The 17,728-nt window shown below is 39.4% G+C and overlaps 1 protein-coding gene across 1 annotated transcript; it reads right to left on the bottom strand.

Moving 5' to 3' along the window:
- Nucleotides 1-4,850: 4,850 nt before the first annotated feature.
- LOC118753233 lies at nt 4,851-17,476 on the bottom strand. Its single transcript, XM_036488109.1, has 5 exons — nt 16,810-17,476; nt 16,393-16,713; nt 11,060-11,920; nt 10,836-10,991; nt 4,851-4,889 (listed from the first exon to the last, which is right to left on the bottom strand). The coding sequence occupies exons 1-5, from the start codon at nt 16,978-16,980 to the stop codon at nt 4,851-4,853; spliced, it is 1,548 nt and encodes a 515-aa protein (XP_036344002.1). The 5' UTR covers nt 16,981-17,476.
- Between the last annotated feature and the right edge of the window lie 252 nt (nt 17,477-17,728).

Raw genomic sequence — 17,728 nt, 5'->3', positions numbered from 1 at the left:
TTTTTTATTTTCTACAATTTTTTATTTCCTTAGATATTGTAATATTTTACTCTGCGTGATTTTTTTTTATTTTGTAGGGTATATTTTCTGTGATTTTTTATTTTTGGCGATTTTTTTTTATTTTTGGTGATTTTTAATTTTTGTGATGTCTTAACACTTTTTGTTTTCAATTTTAATATTTTTAGTTTTAAAAATTTGTTTTTCGTTCTACATTTTTTTTATGTCCTGTAAGTTTTTTAATTTTTATGATCTTTTTTCGGTTCTATTTTTCCTGCAGTTCTTTTTTTAATTTGTGTGATCTTTTATCTGTTATTTTCTGTTGTTTTCATTTTATTGGATTTGGGTTTAATTTTTGTGGTTTAGTTGTAATTTGAAAATTTTTGGTTTTATAAATTCTTTCTGTTTTATTTCATTTATTTTTTTTTGTTAAATTTATTTTCTTTCATTGAATTTTATTCTGCTTGTTTTGTTTTATTTGTTTAGTTAAGTTCTTTTTTTATGGTCTGTTTTTAATTGTAATATTTTTAGTTTTAAAAATAGCTTTTCGTTCTGTATTTTTTTATTTTCTGTGTTTTTAGGCTTTCTTCTGTATGAACTATGTATAATGAATGAAGGCACTTTAAATTACCGCAAAGCATTTAAGAATTTCGGCTCAGTTTTTATTTCCTTTAGTTCGAAAATCACTAAAACAAATATCTACAAAAAAAAGTTCAATGGCAAAAATAGTTTCACTTTTCTTCAAAGTCGCGTCTTCAAACGCTTGAATTGTAATCTTCAAGGCACATAAATTACAAAAACAACCGCAAATAGTTCTAAGCCAACAACAAAACAACACAGACGATAAATGTCAATAATGCATCAATTAGAACCATCGCACAGACTTTGTAAGAACAAAGCAGGCCAGAAGGAAGAATGCAAACACTGAACGACAACGACGCTAATTACACTTTGATGGTTTAAAACAAAACAAAAACACTAAAAATGTAAGTAATATACCACAGCTTTGTTAAAGAACAATTTAATGGAAAAAATGATTAAAAAAGAGAAACCAACAATACAACACGGAAATGACGAGCCAGACAAATGCACACGCCCCTTAAAGTTCAAATGCAGTTAAATTCATAGAAGTCATGTAAAATGAAGAAGTTACTTCAAAACAAACTTGAATATCGGTACACAAAAGGCGATCGAAGACAAGCGATCGAATGCAACACGACCGCACATAACAAAGTTAACAAACAAACTAAACGGCAGAGGTAAGCTTGTGCTCCCAGTTGATGTATGGGGCAGAGTTGCGACTGGTGCTGATGGCATACCGGCTGTGTTGGTGGTAGTGGTTTCGCTCCACACTAATACAGACAAAAAAAAGATACTAACTTTACATGGGCATGAGAGTTGGCGCGATCGTCAGCCGTTGGTGGAGTATTGTCTATGCATTAAGCTCGGAACACTTTGACGACAGCAGCGACAAGCAGCATCTGTTAAATTTTAAATACACACGTTCTTACGGACACAATTATTTTGACGACAGCACGACATCTTGGCTGCAGGACTGCAATTGTCGACGTCGCCAAATTAAATCTATTTCTAATTTTGCCGGCGACAATGAGTAGATGTAGTGCTGCAAAATTAAATTGTCGCAAAATTAATCACATATTCTTGATTGTTCATGTTTTTCTTATTTACTTAAATAAAAATACACAATTTGTGAAATAAATATACCAAAATGTCAAACTTTAAAATCAGCTGTTTGCTATGTCGCTGAGGTCTTCAAAATGTTTAAGAAGCTGGCTTCAAGGCGACATTTGTCGACAAAATGATGTCGCTGTCGTTACGTCGTGAAGTTGCAGTCGTCAAAGTGTTCCGAGCTTTAGGATGAGAGTGTATTAATGAGAGACGCACAACTCTCCAAAATCGTGTCAACACAATAGTGAATATAATATACACGATATATTCGTATATGTATGTACACATGCACTAATGCAGCTATGTAGTTAATAAAAAGCTGAGAGTTGCAAGGGTCTTTTTTTTGTATGCGTAGAACATTCTGACTGCAACAGGAACGGCAACAACGATAAAAGCAATAACAACTTGGAATAGGTATGTATTAGGGATGTTAATTTTTCAGCTTTTTCCGATGCCGGGATTTTCGGGATGTCCCGCGATTTAGATATTCATTACTTTTTAACAACTTAAATCGAAAAAATAGTTTCTACCACAAAACAAACAATATATAAATGGGTTTGAAACCTCCTTTTTATTTAAAGTGACGTTTTTATTTTTTCTCTCTGAAGTGAGGATTTATTTTAAAGGACTTTGTAATTTCAAAGCATATGATTGATTCCAAAAATTATTTAAAAAATTCAATGCAATATAGAATAAAAATATGGGTACCAAATGCAAGAGGAAATTTCTTTAGAATTTAAAAAAATTAAGATTTTGTGCATTCACGAGGACGAATAGGTAATTTTTTAAGCTGATAAAGTTAGAGGGACCAAATTCGACGATGTTATCGACTTTATATAAGTCCTTAACATATAATTTTTTCAAAAACAAATATTGCGAAATTTCAAGGATTAAGTTTTAAAAGGACATTTTCAATACTTACCAGTCCTTCTGCACTAAAAACTTGAATCTGTTTAAATTCTACAGGATTTCCTCTTTAATTTGAGACCCATACTTCTTCTCTACGCCAATTTCTCTGAATTTTTTAAACTCATTTTTGAATTACTGACGTCAGAGTGAAAAACTAAAAACACAACTTCACTATATTTAGCCTATGGTTTCGCGAATATATTGATTGTGTGTGTGATGTGTGTTTAAAATTTACTATCGCGCAATGTTATATGTATAATGAGCTAGACATTTATAAAAAAATATTAATTATTAAATAAAAAAAGAAATATAGCCAAAGCTGGTCAAGAAAAGGAGTTTCTATTATTGCCATCAGTGCAAATTACAAATCCCGAAAAACTCGGGATTATTTGCCAAGAATCCCGGAATTTTTGGGACCTTAAAAAGTCCGGGATCACGGGATGCCGGGATTCCGAAATTAACATTCCTAGTATGTATAGAGACGTTGTTTCAATTAGTACTCGTAGTATTGTTGCGATTATTGCGCATAACCGGCACGCAATGCGTAGGAAACGGCACAACACGACAACGACAACAACAACAACAAAAACAACGATGTAATTTAACAATGTAGCAACAATTTTGCAGTTGAGTACAGAGCGAAATATGTTTGCGTTGGAGTATTACAGCCCGTAGTGACTCTTTGCTGTCGCCGTCGTCGTTGCCATATCGCGAGTGAAGCGCGACGAACAGTTGGTGAAAAAAGAAGAAAAAAATTTTTGAATATATGTGTATGTATGTATTACATTGAATTAAACCAAATTAACCAAAACTAAATTAAGGAATATCTAATAAAATAACATACAAAAAAAAAACAAATATAATATTTAAAAATTAACAAACATATGTATGTATGTATGTATGGAAAGGAATCGAATTATGGTAGGTCAGAAAAAGCACAATGATTTTCCAGGCACTCAAGACGTAGATGCTTATTGTACCTTCACCGTAGAGAAAGTAGGGGAATACGAATTGGGAAAGTTTTGCTAGAATAGAACATTCTAGAATCGACCAAAGTTGAAATTAGACGTTGGACTTCCAACATTGACCGATCCGTTAACCGGCTGGCTAGGATACTAAATGTGAAATACGGGCTATCCTGTCCTGTAGCTAGGCCACGTACCTACTAAGCCGAAAGCAGTCTGGTGGAATGCTGAGCTAGAACAGCGTAAATTGTTGGCTACAAAACTCTTCAACAGGAGGATTTGAAAAATTATGGGAAAAGTTTTAACGAATACAAAAGTCAAATAAGAGCAGCGAAGAAAGATTCCCGACAGAAGTCAACAAATTAGAAACAATAGGAAGCATCAGGAGGCCAGAAGGCTCATGAACCTACTCCAGCCAGTAGTCTTGGGAAATATTGATGGAAACACACTTCTCAGGTTGCACGGATCTTTCAGTTAACTTTCCTGCATTTATTCCAGCTCGTCGATCGGGAGATAGTAGATAAGGAGAAGGTAACATGGACTATCCACTCGTTTGATACCCACAAGTCCTCAGGACCAAATAGGGTAGTGCCAATCTTGTTACAACACTCCTGTGAAAGTATGGTACCCCATGAGCAAGTTTAAAAGATGCTTGGCAGACGGGTACCTACCCAAAGCTTGCACGGAGGTGTGGGTGATATTTATTCCAAAAGCAAGGAAGTTAAACCACTCCTCCATAAAGGATTTTAGACCAATAAGTCTATCATCGTTCATACTGAAGACACTAAATAGACTTGTTGACCTATTCATGCCTATCGTAAGGGCAAATCATTCGATAGTGCTCTCCACGAAGTGTTCGGTACCATTGAAAGGTCACTGGAATAGAGGGAATATACCTTATCCAGCTTCTTAGATGTTGAGGGCGCTTTATGCCAACGTCAAAACGGAAGCAATTGGTAAGGTCCTTGCGTGGTTCGACTCGGTGCTGAAAAGCACAGTAATCAACTCAACTGTAAGCACAGGGCCCGCGATTATAAGAACAAGAAAAGGAAGTCCGCAGGGATGGGACTTATATCATCCCTTGCCAACAATTAGTGAGCTGATATGAACGGCATTGGGCAGTGTTTCCGACTAGACAAAACAAAATGGGCTAGAACTTAGCCCTTTTTAAACTGAACTTGTATTGTTCTCGAGGAATTTGCCTGAAGCTTGCCTCCGAGGCGAAATACTTAGGTATTATTATCCTTGACTCCAGACTCACGTAAAGAAAACAGCAAAAAACATGAAATTTTACTTGAAGCCACCGCAAGTATTCCTATCAGGCGCAAACTGTAAAAATACGCAGAGGCTAAGTGAACAAAATTGGGGAAGCACGTCCATTACCTCATGCCATCCTAGGATTTTATTAAGTCTTAAGATTTTCATTCATTTCAAACTAGGGAGGATCAGAAAAGCGGCCTACTGTCGGTAAATGATGGTGTTTTCATCTACTCCGATGGGTCAAAGATTAAAAAGGATAATCGGTTCGGGTCTGTACCTTCAGATAAGGTAATCATATCGCCTACCTACTGCAGCGTCTTTCAGGCGGATGTCTTGGCCATAGATATGGCGGTTCATCGTATACGGGATAATAAGTGTCTCGTCAGGTAACGTCACTATATTCGTTTACAGCCAGGCGGCATTGAAAACATTAGATTCTAAGGTTGTTAAGTCGAGAGTAGTTCCGAAACGTCGTGCATCGTTGGCTTCGCTGACCCACGTCGAAACCTCTCTGACGAAAACGAAATAGCCGATGAGATGGCTAGACAAGGCTCATAAATGCATATTAGCGAAGCGGATAACTCTCTGCCACCACCGATTTCTTTTCTGCTAAGAAAGAATGAAGAAAGATGTAACAAATTACCTTTGATTGAGACTCAACAAGAGTCGTACTGTAGAGTTATTGACACTAAGGGGGTCTGCAGTAAGGGCTGTTACCGGCGTCATCACAGGCCATCGTGCTATAGCACCACTGCAGACGTTGTCGGGTGGAGGAAGAGGAATCGATTCACCACGTCCATTTTAATTCCCGGTTCCACAAACAAGGCGTCACGCTTTCTCATTAGTTTGGGAAGATAGCGAGGGTGTAAATATCGGAGCTCCACAGCTTCATCCGAGATAATAAATGGTTTAACAAACACCAAACTGATAATATGGAATAAATTCCATTAGAAGGATGTACCTCCTCCTGGCACTTATAGAGGGTATTCACAAGCGGCAAGTCTGCATCCAAGTAGGAGTATGAGTCATCATTTTTACGTGCCTTTCTAACCCCACCTAACCTAGGTTGGCGTGGCTCTGCAACCAGACCATTTTATGAACCTTAGAGGTTGCCGAGAATATCTAAAAACAAAAACGCAGACTTGCCTGATTGGATAGTGGCATTTGACCAATCCCTATTTGCGATTATATCGTAATCGACAAATTATTATAACGTTATAATGAGAATGAGTTAAAAAAAAATTACCATTCTTGTCCAGTCAAAAAGCAAGCGATGAAAACTTTAATCCTACTTGGTATATTTCTCAGATGTTTCATAAAAATATGTAGGTAGCAGGTACAAATTCCATCTCTTAATGCTTCCCAAAAAGTGAAATGAAAAAAGAAAATATTAACAATTTTGCTATGGAATTTCAAAGGCTTGGCATTGCAGGCAAATTTTTTTTAGTTTTCTTTTTTACACACAATGACTTATTTATTTATATGCTGATGAGCAGAACAATGTCGAAATGTGATAAACTCATCAATGCTGTCGAAAGAAAAATGAGTAATTGCAATGAAGGCAGTAATGAAGGCAGCAAATCGGGTGAGAATTTTGTTTTCCATCTTTTTTGGGGATTGGTTAACATTTTTGCACAATACCTACAATTGATATTCGCGCATGCGCAATTAATGCAATTATCGTTGTGGTGTTTTTTTGTACTTCTAAAAGTCAAATTGAATTTCTGATCAATCATTTTCTACTTCTTTGCACCTCTTTGAAGCAAAAAATTAAACGCGCACTGTGACAAACGTCTATACACTGCTGTGTCGCAAATGTGTGCATATATACATACATATGTAGTATGTATGTACATCCCACCACCTACTCCGCCCGCTCGACCACACCTAAGTCTAATAAGTAAACATTTATTGGTTATTGGATGGATTTTTTGCTTATTTTTGCTTGAAACTTTTGCCTCTAACACCTTTTTTATGTAAGTACTTAATGTGATCTATGCAAATGCATAAGCGAACAGGGTGATTCAATCGTAACTTTAATTATATTTGAATATACAAGTAATGATATTTCTGATTTATCGTCAAAAATATCATTTAATTTAACGAAACTAAGTGCCATATCAAAATTGATTAATACATTAGTGATGGTATCGATAACAATACCGATCAAGATAGCGATAGAAGTACCGAGTATGAGTTAATAATGATGCTTACATAGCCAATTACATCGATAAATATTTCGATAAGTTTATCGATAATTATGTCTATAAATTTACTGATAACTATTTTTTATACATATTTATTGATAGTTATTTTGATCAAAATATCATTAGGGGTATCGATAAATTTATAACATCATTGTATATATCAATGTACTACTAAATTACATAAAGATCTCTAAGAGGTCCCTGCGGGCCTTGTCGACGATGACGATATCTCGGAATCGTTTTATAGGCTATTTGAATAGATTCTAGACATTCCATTTATATAAGTTACGAAGGCTGAGGCGGTAAGGTCGTACCTGATTAAAATAACGCATCATTAAAAATGTCATAGGGATCTAGGGACCTATATTAATATAAGTTTAATACTATATTATTACATTGGCTTACAACGCCAATCATTCCGATAAATATTTCGATAAAAATATCGTTTAATTTATCGAAAGTTATCAAATATGATGAATATATTAGTTACGATATCGATAGCAACGTCGATAAAAATATAGATAAAAGTATCGAGAGTTTTATTAAGTTAAGTGTAACGATGTATTATGGAAAAGTTAATGGATGAACATTCCGATAAACCCATCGATAAATATTTGGATAATAATAAAGTTTACTGTATCGAAAAGAAGTACGATATGAAAATTTTATAATATAGTAGCTACGTTTCCGATAACAGAGTCGATAAATATAGCGACAAACTATTTACCCATGGGCAAATATATCGATAAATAGTTCTATAAATTAATCGATAACTAGTGCATGCACAAATATGTAAACATGATTGTTTGTATATATCGAGCCTATCTAAGCAGCCGGCTCTGTCTCAGAAAACTTTTCAACAATGCCCTACTTCATAATTTGTTTGAAGAACGCCCTATCTCAGAATTTGGTTCAAAAAAGGACTGTCTCAACTGAAAATATATTGAAAATATGTTGAGATAGGCCATTTTCGGACTGAATTCGGAAATAGGGCGTTCTTGAAAAGTTTTTTTGAGATAGGGAGCTTTCGCACCGGCTGCTGAGATAGGTCGATCTTCTACTCAGCCGTCGATATGTAATATGCATTAAATCCTAGGCAAAGCAATCTGTGTTTTAAATTCAAATCAGATCATTTCGGAGTCTCCGACGTTCATTTAAATGTTTTATTAAATTTTTTTTCACCACCCTTTATCAGACATCAGACATTGCAACCCGTTTTCTTCCACTGTGCAAATATTTGTTCACGCTTAATTCTTAAATGGCTTTAAAGCCAAAGTTATTTAACGTAATTTTTCATCGTCTCTTAACTATTCTTCTTTTTTCTTCTTTTACTATTCCATATGTAGTTAGAAATATTTCGTTTTTAGACGTTAAATTGTCAGCTGTTATGAGGTGTGTACCAGCTCCGCTTGATAGTTTATGTTTCTGTTGTTGTTGTTGTTGTTGCAACTGTCAGCAGTCATTCGACTAATTTATGTGCCACAATATACGGTTAATGCATGCGTGCGAACTCCTGCGGTGTATTTCATGTTAATACTCGTATATCGCATACTTGCAACGCATTAGCCAAATTATACAACATATTTTATGACACCTTTAAAAATGTCATGGCATATTTGTTGCGAGAATTTATGCAAGCATACACATGTGTCTTTATGCATACACATTCTGGTTTACTCAGGCTTGGAAGTATTTATACGTTGGTTAAGAAATTGCGATTTGAGAGTCAACAAGTAGTGATTAGAAGAAAAAAGGTACATTTTCATTCGTTAAGAGTGTGCAATAGCTTAGCATAGTGGATATAATCTGAGCTCTATAAATTAGTTTCTCGCTATTTCTCATTGCGTTTACGAAGAATATTCGCTTAGATAGCCTTTCAAAAAATTAATAGGCGGGTTGGCCACACAAGGAACTCTTTTAAAAAAGCACCTTCTAAGAATACAATACCATTCAAAACATTGAAGGACTTTTCTGGAAATAAGTAAGACAAGTAGTGAAAGTGGCATTTATTTAAAATGTCAACTTTCCGCACATATCTTCTATTAATGTTAGCACTTTCAGTACCTAGATTTCGATCCGTGAACGGATGTTACAATTCGAGCCCTGTTTAAGCCGTCGCAAACTTCAACCGTTGTTCGTCCCAGGAGCAACACACCTTATGCTGTGTTTGTGAGAGTACACTCCAACCGAACTCCACTTCGTTTAAGCGTAATACAAGTAGGGATGGAACTACCTCAAGTCGTGTACAGCCTTTAGGTCACACACGCTTTGTGATCCCATGTTACTCAAGTCAAACGGTAATCACAGCTTCTACAATGAACCCCGCGCAGTGCCCTCTTAGCACCCAAGCAGCCTTCCCGTCTCAACGGAGCTAACCAAAGAGACGAATTTGCACAGCTACTCAACTTTGTTTAGTTGCACAGAATACAATATGCTCTAATAAGATCACAAGCGAGATAATGGTAGTTGCCTAACGTACACTGCACTCTATATCTTACAGTACCGAACGACATAGACCGCAGGGATGCCATATCTACTAGGATGTCCGGTCAGGTAAAGTCGAGTCCGAAATATTCAGTGGTTTCACAGCCCTGTCATCTGCTTACCGGCAGGATAAATGTATGTACGTGCTCTCCTCAGCGCTGAAATCGACATGGTAGTGAGTGACCTGGACGCGCTAGACGATATTTTGTGTTATGGGTAATTGCAGAAGCTCGCAACTGGCGTATTGGACGCTGTCGTTAGCATCGATCTTCTAGCCATAGTATTATTTCCTCATAAACCAGCTGACTTTGCTACCAAGGATCATCGCGCTATACATATGTATATCAACTTCAACAAAGCTGATTGTCACGGCTTCGCGGAAGTTAGCTGACGCTTAACATCACAAACTACCAGGTGTCTCGTCCAAATGGCGTTGGATCAGTCAAAAGCGTTTGACACCGTCTGCATCTCTCTCCCGCAGGCAATAAAAAGGTGGACTTCAGTAGTCAGCAACATTTCGAAATCAAACCTCGAAACCTAGAAAATTTAAACAGGGTGTGGTGGTTTCCCCGATTCCCTTTAATATCTATATATCGAAGTTCCCCTACCCAGCCCCTTGAAGCAGTTTCCACAATCTCATACGCTAATTATTGCTCGATATTGGGATCCAAAGTAAAGCGCTCTCCGATGATTTGACTTCATCAACGCGAGAGGCCTTTCCTCCCCCTCACTCGCCCCCACGAAATTTTCGGCGACCATTTTACCACTGTTTAAGCGACTTACAACACCTGGTGCCTAGAGGTATGCTACACCTTCATTCATTTACATACATACATATCTGCAAGAAAATGTGCATATGATAATAATTCTGGCACCACAAACCAATTAACATTCGGCCACCTTCACTACCTCCGACCCTGTGAATGTCATCATCGGAATTCAATCACCATCAGTTGCAGAAGAACACCTTCAGCTGCCTTAGGATCCACGCTGCTCTGGCACAATTACGGTCTGATTACTGCAGCAGGTTAAACTCCTTTTTACCCATGCTAGACCCCACAGTATATGCTGCATGTGAAGGTTCCCCCCACGACCTTTGCCTTTGGTCCGACCACAACGAAGCAGCACGTTTCACGCACCTAGCGTTAATTAAACTTGACGACAGCGATTGTAGGATTAAGCAACAACTTCACCTGATTAAAAACCAGTCTACCCGTATTTATAAATTATTTTTGTAAGAATAGATAACTAAGCGTCGTTCTTCAGAAATCGCTCCATCAACATTAACCCTTAAAGATAGCAAAACACTTTCAACTAAACTCACCTGCTGCTTAAAACGCTTGCTGGCGCTTCTCTTCAACGTATTGCAATTCGCATTTCTCGCCGCGCGATCCACCTCATCGTCTGCAGCAGCAACGCCTATACCTTGAGGCGGCATGCAGCGCTTACTCAGCTCCACCAGCTCCGAAACAGGTTGTACCTGCCCCGAAAAATAAAACAAGTTTAAGAAATATGTTTTTTTTTTTGTAATTTTCCAAACCCACTCACCTCCACAGTAACCGAATCGCCGCTGTTGCGTATCATCTCGATGATCACCTCACGCGACAACTCACTCACCGGCGTACCGTTCACTTTGAGCAAACGATCGCCAGGCAGCAGTCCAGTCGCACCACCACCCGCACCCGGCTCAGCGAATATGACCGGCTTGAATGTGGGTGCGGTCAGCGATTCGGCGCGATCCAAACAAATCGCTTTGCGTAAACTAAACCCAAAATCATTGCGTGGCGACTTCTGGCGCCTAATAACGAGCTCACGCGCCGGCGGCAGTTGCACCAACTTAATCGGTGGCAATGGCAATTGCACATCCTCGAATGCGTGTACACGCGACCACCGATCGATGCCTTGCGATTCGCCAATAGGACTCAGCGAAAATGGTGGCGTGGCAAAGGAAGAATTTGTCGTATCTGTGAGACTGTCTGCGCTGGGTGATGGCGAGGTCATAACACGCAGATTGCCACTATGATGCTGTGGCAGTTGTGGTGCATAGCGCGCTGTTGTGGGTAGGGTCATGGCGCGTTGTATGCCCACGTTGCCACCTTCGTCGCTGCGCAGACTCTCGACGGAGGTGAAGGCGGTGCCGCCGCTGGTGTGTGGATTAACGCCGCCTGCACTACCGGCGCCACCGACAACACCACCCATGCTACTGCGTCCGGTAGCAGCACCACTAATGCTATTGCTGCGACTACCTTCGAAGGGCAATTCATTTTGCATTGTGTTGCGCATTACAAGCAGTTGTGCCTCGGGCGATGCGATCGTTATCTCTTCGTGTACGTTGGATATGTTGCTGCGTGAGCCCTTCAGTATGCCACGTTTTGGAGGTTTAGGCGGTACGGGAGGCAGTGAACGATGCTGTAATGGAAGAACATACAAATGTGGTTAGTTTGAATTTCGTTTTGAGGTAGAGAGAAATAAATGCATTATACATAGATGAAATGTTTTGGAAGCTTTGCAAAGTATGCTGTGGTATACGCCAAACTAAACTAATCGCAAGTGAATATCTGGAGATGATTTTAATATTACCTTCTATTCTGAAATATAAAGACGAAAATTAATTATTTTTCAACCTGAAAAGTGTCTCGTTTTCGGTCAAATTCAAAAGCAATGTCCAAAGAAATGCTTATTAGAAGACACACCCTGCCAATTTTCCTCGAGGTTAAGTGTTTACAACGGGAACAGAGGCGCTTGGAATTATCCCATAAACCCCTTTAGTCTTACGCATAGAGAAAGAGGCCTGTTGAAATGCACTGAGACTACCCAACCTGACCGCACAAAAACTAAACTATTATTAAAAGAAAAGAAAAGAAAGTTAAAACTATTCATAAAAGATTCTATTGTCTAATTAACAAGCATAGCCCAGATGATAATTTAGGTAGGTGAAGCTATTCTAAAAGACCTTCCCAAAAAGGGCTGAAAAATTGCGTCCTTGCATGGCTTCTAAAAGGGATTTTCCTATTTTTGATTTATTCGAATGTATAAGACTATATTATTCAGCGTTATAAATTAATTTTTATTTACTTTAAATAAGTATGGATTTTATGAATTAAAGAAATAACTTTAAAAGAGCTATGGGTAGCGAAAGCAGAAGCCCTTCAATTTGTGCCACTCCTTACAAAAAAAATAAAGTAGAAAGCAATGTAAAGTAGAAGGCCTCATGACGCTCAGGAAGGCTTTTCGGAAGAGATTTTCAACTCCTGAAATTACCGATGTTATCCTTTATTAAGTCCTACTAGGTTATAATTCATAATAAAAGCTTTTGTAAAGCGGTAAAAACAATGATCAGCGAAGGATCCCAAGGGCTTTAGCAACGAAGGGGCTAATACTCTCGCAAATTGCGCGGATCGACGCAGCCCGTACGGACCTTAGCCTTCCTGACGCCTATGCAAGGGATACATAGATGAGAAAACTTTCAGGTTTTAGTCTACTGGTGTATGTCAAAAGATAAAAGGCGATCCAAGCGGTTTATATGTCACGCTCGTATAATCTCTGAACGATTGCTTGATATTAGGCGGGAGTATCAAAGAACTATCTCTAGATGACTGATAACGCACTGCCAGCTTAGGTACCACTTTTGTAAAATGTAACTTTCTGAGGAGACGAACTGCAATTATAAGTAGTATTATTAGACTTATACACCTTGGGGAAAGATTATCACCTCCAACCACAATCCGTAGCTTGACATCCTCCAACGTACTTAACAGCAATGATCAATAAGAAAGAGCTTCCTTGAGAATAAATATTTATTATAGGATAGATGGTGGTTCCTTTCCGATGATCGCCACCCTAAGGCATGAAAGCTGGAAGCTCTTTAATAAGGCGAAAAGGGACGGATCGTGGCACACCTACAAGGAAGCCTTAAGAAATTTCAAGCGAGCTATGAAAAGGGCTTAGAGGACCTTATGGAAATTTCTATAATTAATTACGGAAGGTCTTATCAAAGGGTAATTTTTCTGCCAGTTACATCCAGTTGCCTAACGGCGAGTGGACTTCATCTCGAGACGAAATGCTAGAAGTTGCTTGTAGATACTCACTTCGCTGGCTGTATTGCTCTCACTCGGTCCTTGCTGAGGCTATCATAACCCACAGGAATTTTAAAAGGGCTAGAAGTTCCCTTAAGCCTTTTTAATCCCCCGGCTTGGATGGCATCTTCCCAGCGGAGCTGCAAGAAGCATTTGACATATTATGTCCAACCTTAGGGTAAATATCAAAAGCATGGATATTGGCGAAGGTCGTCTTCATACCAAAGGCAGGCCAATTACCCTCATGTGAAGCCTAACGATTTTAGACCGATCAGCCTTTCTTCTTTCCTTCTGAAAGACCTCGAAAGTGTACTAGACTAATTTATTCAGCTAAAGATGAATCCTATGAAGCAATCTGATTGCCAGCGCGCCTATTATACAGGCAAATATGTGAACCCCACACCACAAAATGGTTTTCAATATCGAGAAATCCTTGGCATCCAAGGAAGTAACATTAGGTACTTTGCTAGATTAGAAGCTTTTAGTGAAGTCCTCCCAGAAACGATCCCAGATGCGCTGCTGCAAATCAGGCAGGATCCATTTCTGGTGAAGTTTGTCCGTATTCTACTCAGCCGGATAACTATTCATTTGGAGATGGGGTGGGCTTATATCACAAGATATACAACAAGAGATACTCCCGAAGCAGGCGTACTCTCGCCACTCCTTACAATCTAATGGTAAAACACCCTACAATCTTGCCCTAACTGTAACTGCTAAATACCCACAAGTACTGAGTGAACTGTCTGTTAAACGACTCTAAGTAAGAAATGGGGTCTTAAACCCCATATTGTGCACTGGATTTATACAGCAGTCGTACGTTCTACGGCGTCACAGACTGGTGGACATCACTGGATAATCCGTTCGCTAATTCCAAACTCACTAAGCTTCAAAGGGCAGCTTGCATGCTTAACACAGGAGCGCTGCCATCCTCGGCTACTAAAGCCCTGGAAGCACTACTAAACATTATACCCGTAGACCTTTTTGAGAAGCTCGAATGCAGTAAGATTAAGTGCAACGTCAAAATGGTAAGACACCAGATTCGACCACACCATCGTTCTTACCAACTACACCGATACTTTTAGACTGCACTACACCGCCTATCTAGCTCGAGAGCAAGTTCTCCACTCGTATCCATTCGAGGGAGGATAGGGATTCGATTTGGCCTGGGGCTTCCAGGATAACCCTACAACCGTTTAAACGAATGGCTCTGAAATGAATCAAAGAGTGCGATAAACTCGAAGGACCTCTGTCACCAGATCCCTGTTTTAGGCTACTGCAGTGTATTCTAAGCTTAACTCGCGGCCATAAAAGGGGCTGCACTTTGGCTTATCGAATCTTCTCTCAATCTATCTTCAGGAACAATATAGTCCGATAGTACTGCAGCTTTTAAGTCACTTTATTGCTGTGCAACTTCGTCAAAAATTGCGATATAATGTAGAAAAGTGCTCAACGAGTTAGCTGACGCCAACTCTTCTCACGATGCTGGCATACCGCCATTCGCCAGTAAGACATGGCTTAGAACAAACTGCGTCGAGAAGGCAAATAAAGGATCGTCGGAAGAATCCACGTGTGGAACGACTGGCACAGCTTGGACAAGATTAGATCCGACGCACTCATTTGATTAGAAGGCCCCTACTAAGCCAAGTGACCGGTATTATAACGCGTCAAGGCTTGATGGATGGGCCTGACAGCCAAAGACTTCCGCCAAAACTGCAGCGACAAGGAAGAAACTGAGAATGTGGAATACTACCCCTGTCACTGCCCTAACCTTAATCTCCGAGGACAGTATTCACGAGACGATGGTTGATGAATGTGATGATTAACTATTGATGAATGCCGTTTAAGGCGAGTCTAACTGTGGATTAGGGTGTTCGATTATTCGCCTTTTTTCTAAAACCGGCTTTCGTGTTATTCGAAATATTGTAAATTGAAAAAAAACGTTTCTTTTTTTTGAAATCAGAAAAAACGGAACAAACCGGTTTTATTTCAAAAAGATTTCATGCATCGAAAATGCTTATGTTGGTATGAAGTCATGACCAAAAATTACAATAAAGCTATTAACATTAAAGATAGCTTTTATTTAGAAAAGAGCAAAGTAAAACATGTTCACAGTTTTTTTAGATCAAAAATTAAACAAATAAAAATAAGTGAAAAATGCACGTTTGGTCTTATTTTAACATTTCTTATATACTTTATTGCATTTTTTCTCACTTTTCGGATATGCCGAAGTATCAGAGTGCTTAGATGTACCTGCTGGTACTCGGGAGATCCATAGTTAAATTTCAGGTGCCAGAAACATCAAAAAAGGCAAACCTCCGAGTGTCCTTCTTCGGAGCTGGAGTTAAAGTGTAGATCTCTCAATTTAGGGGTTTGCCTTATACCGGAAAGCCTCGAAAACTTCGAAAAAAATCAAAAATTTTATTCAGAAGTCAAGCTTTGTATGAAATAAAAAAACCGGTTTGTTCGATAAAAAAAAATCCGGTTTATTCGGGTTTCAAAAATCAATATTTCAAAAACACCGCCTATAGACATAAAAAAACGGTGGAAACCGGTTTGGAAAAACCGAGTCATTCATCCTACTGTGGACAAAGTGTCTGTCAATACTAAGTCGGCTTAGTACTAAATCGCTCAAAGGCCTGCTTCCAGAAAAGCCGTAAACACACTGTCAATATTTCTAGCTAGGATACATAAGACAGATTTGCTTAATCTCTTCAAATAAATCGCAATCAAAACGAGTGTAGTTAGATAGAGCACAAAATCTTCCGCTAAATCACTTCATCAGTACTCGACTCTTATTATATTTACCTTTCCGTTCCCACTCGCTGTGCTGCCCGTCGCCGACAGCAAGGAATGTAATACACCCGCAGCAGCTCCTCCAGCACCTGCAGCAGCCGCACCAGCGCCATTATAACGACTCTCAATAGTGGTCGTCACAGATGCGACAATTTCTTCATTGCCACGATCCAATTCATAAATGCTATCACCTTCGCCACTAACTTCGGCGCTCAACGCCGCACGGTCGATATCCAGCTGGGCAAAAAACTCCGCACTATAATCAGCTGTAATGCCGCTAGGCAATTTCTCTTTCTCTTTGCGACGACCGCGAATTTTTAGCGAACGGCGTACCTGCGAAAGGGCGTCACATCAAAGAGAAATAAAACGGAAATAATTCCAAAGTTGGAAATTACATATTTACTAAGTAGATACACGGTACAGACATACCTCATCTAGACGCAGCAGCTCCTCAGTGCTCATGCTGCCCGAAAGCAGACCTGCATTTTTAGCCTCTTTACGCAATTTCTTCTCACGTTTGCGACGCTCTTTCTCTTCGTCGCCACCGCCGCTGCTGCCACCACTCACCGAGGATACGCCCTTTTTCATGAAATTGAACATCTTATGGTTGTTATTTTTGTTGTGATTGCTGTTGCTCCACTATGGATAGTGTGTTAGTTATTGCTATTTGCTATTGAGGAAGTGCAAAAGTATGTGGAAAGAGTTGCATGTGACGCAACGATTCGCTAGCTACTCGTCGTTGCTGATTTTGTTAGTGTCGCTCGTGCCGCTTAGTTGGGCACAACCGGCGAGCTCAGCTGCTGGACGACACACATGCGAAGGGCAATCAATAGTGCTGTTGATTGGCCCTTGCTGGCCGTTGCAAACTAAATGCAAACACGAAGGTCGTCAGCTGCTATGCGCTGCGCCGCTAATGTGTGCGGGGGATGCGCGTTGCGGCGCAGTGCGGTGCGATGCGGTGTTTGTGAGGGTGGTAGGGGATGCTTTCACGCGATTTTTACTACAATTTGCAGGTATAATTTTCAAACAGCAGCCGCCTTCCTTTTTTTAGAGCACCGCTTCCGCTTTTGGTTTCACAGTTTAAGCACCGACGACTGCAAGAAAGGAGAGAAAACAAACAAACAAAAATTGTAAATTAGAGGCGTGGCTAATTTATGTTGTACATAAATGTTAATTTCTGTTAGATATATTTATCACCAATTCTTTATCACTAATCAATTGAGAAGAAGTAGAGCTGGCCGACCAGACAGTGAAATTGCATCTGTGCAGCGCTACAACTCTCGCTGTTGCCGCTCGACTTGAATTGACTCGACTCGCTCGACACCACACATCACACAAACGTCAACTG

Source organism: Rhagoletis pomonella, unplaced genomic scaffold (genome assembly GCF_013731165.1).
Source record: "Rhagoletis pomonella isolate Grant_MI unplaced genomic scaffold, Rhpom_1.0 Rhpom_scaffold_02241, whole genome shotgun sequence".
NCBI classification, from domain to species: domain Eukaryota; kingdom Metazoa; phylum Arthropoda; class Insecta; order Diptera; family Tephritidae; genus Rhagoletis; species Rhagoletis pomonella.
This window is presented reverse-complemented; position numbering and strand designations above follow the sequence as displayed.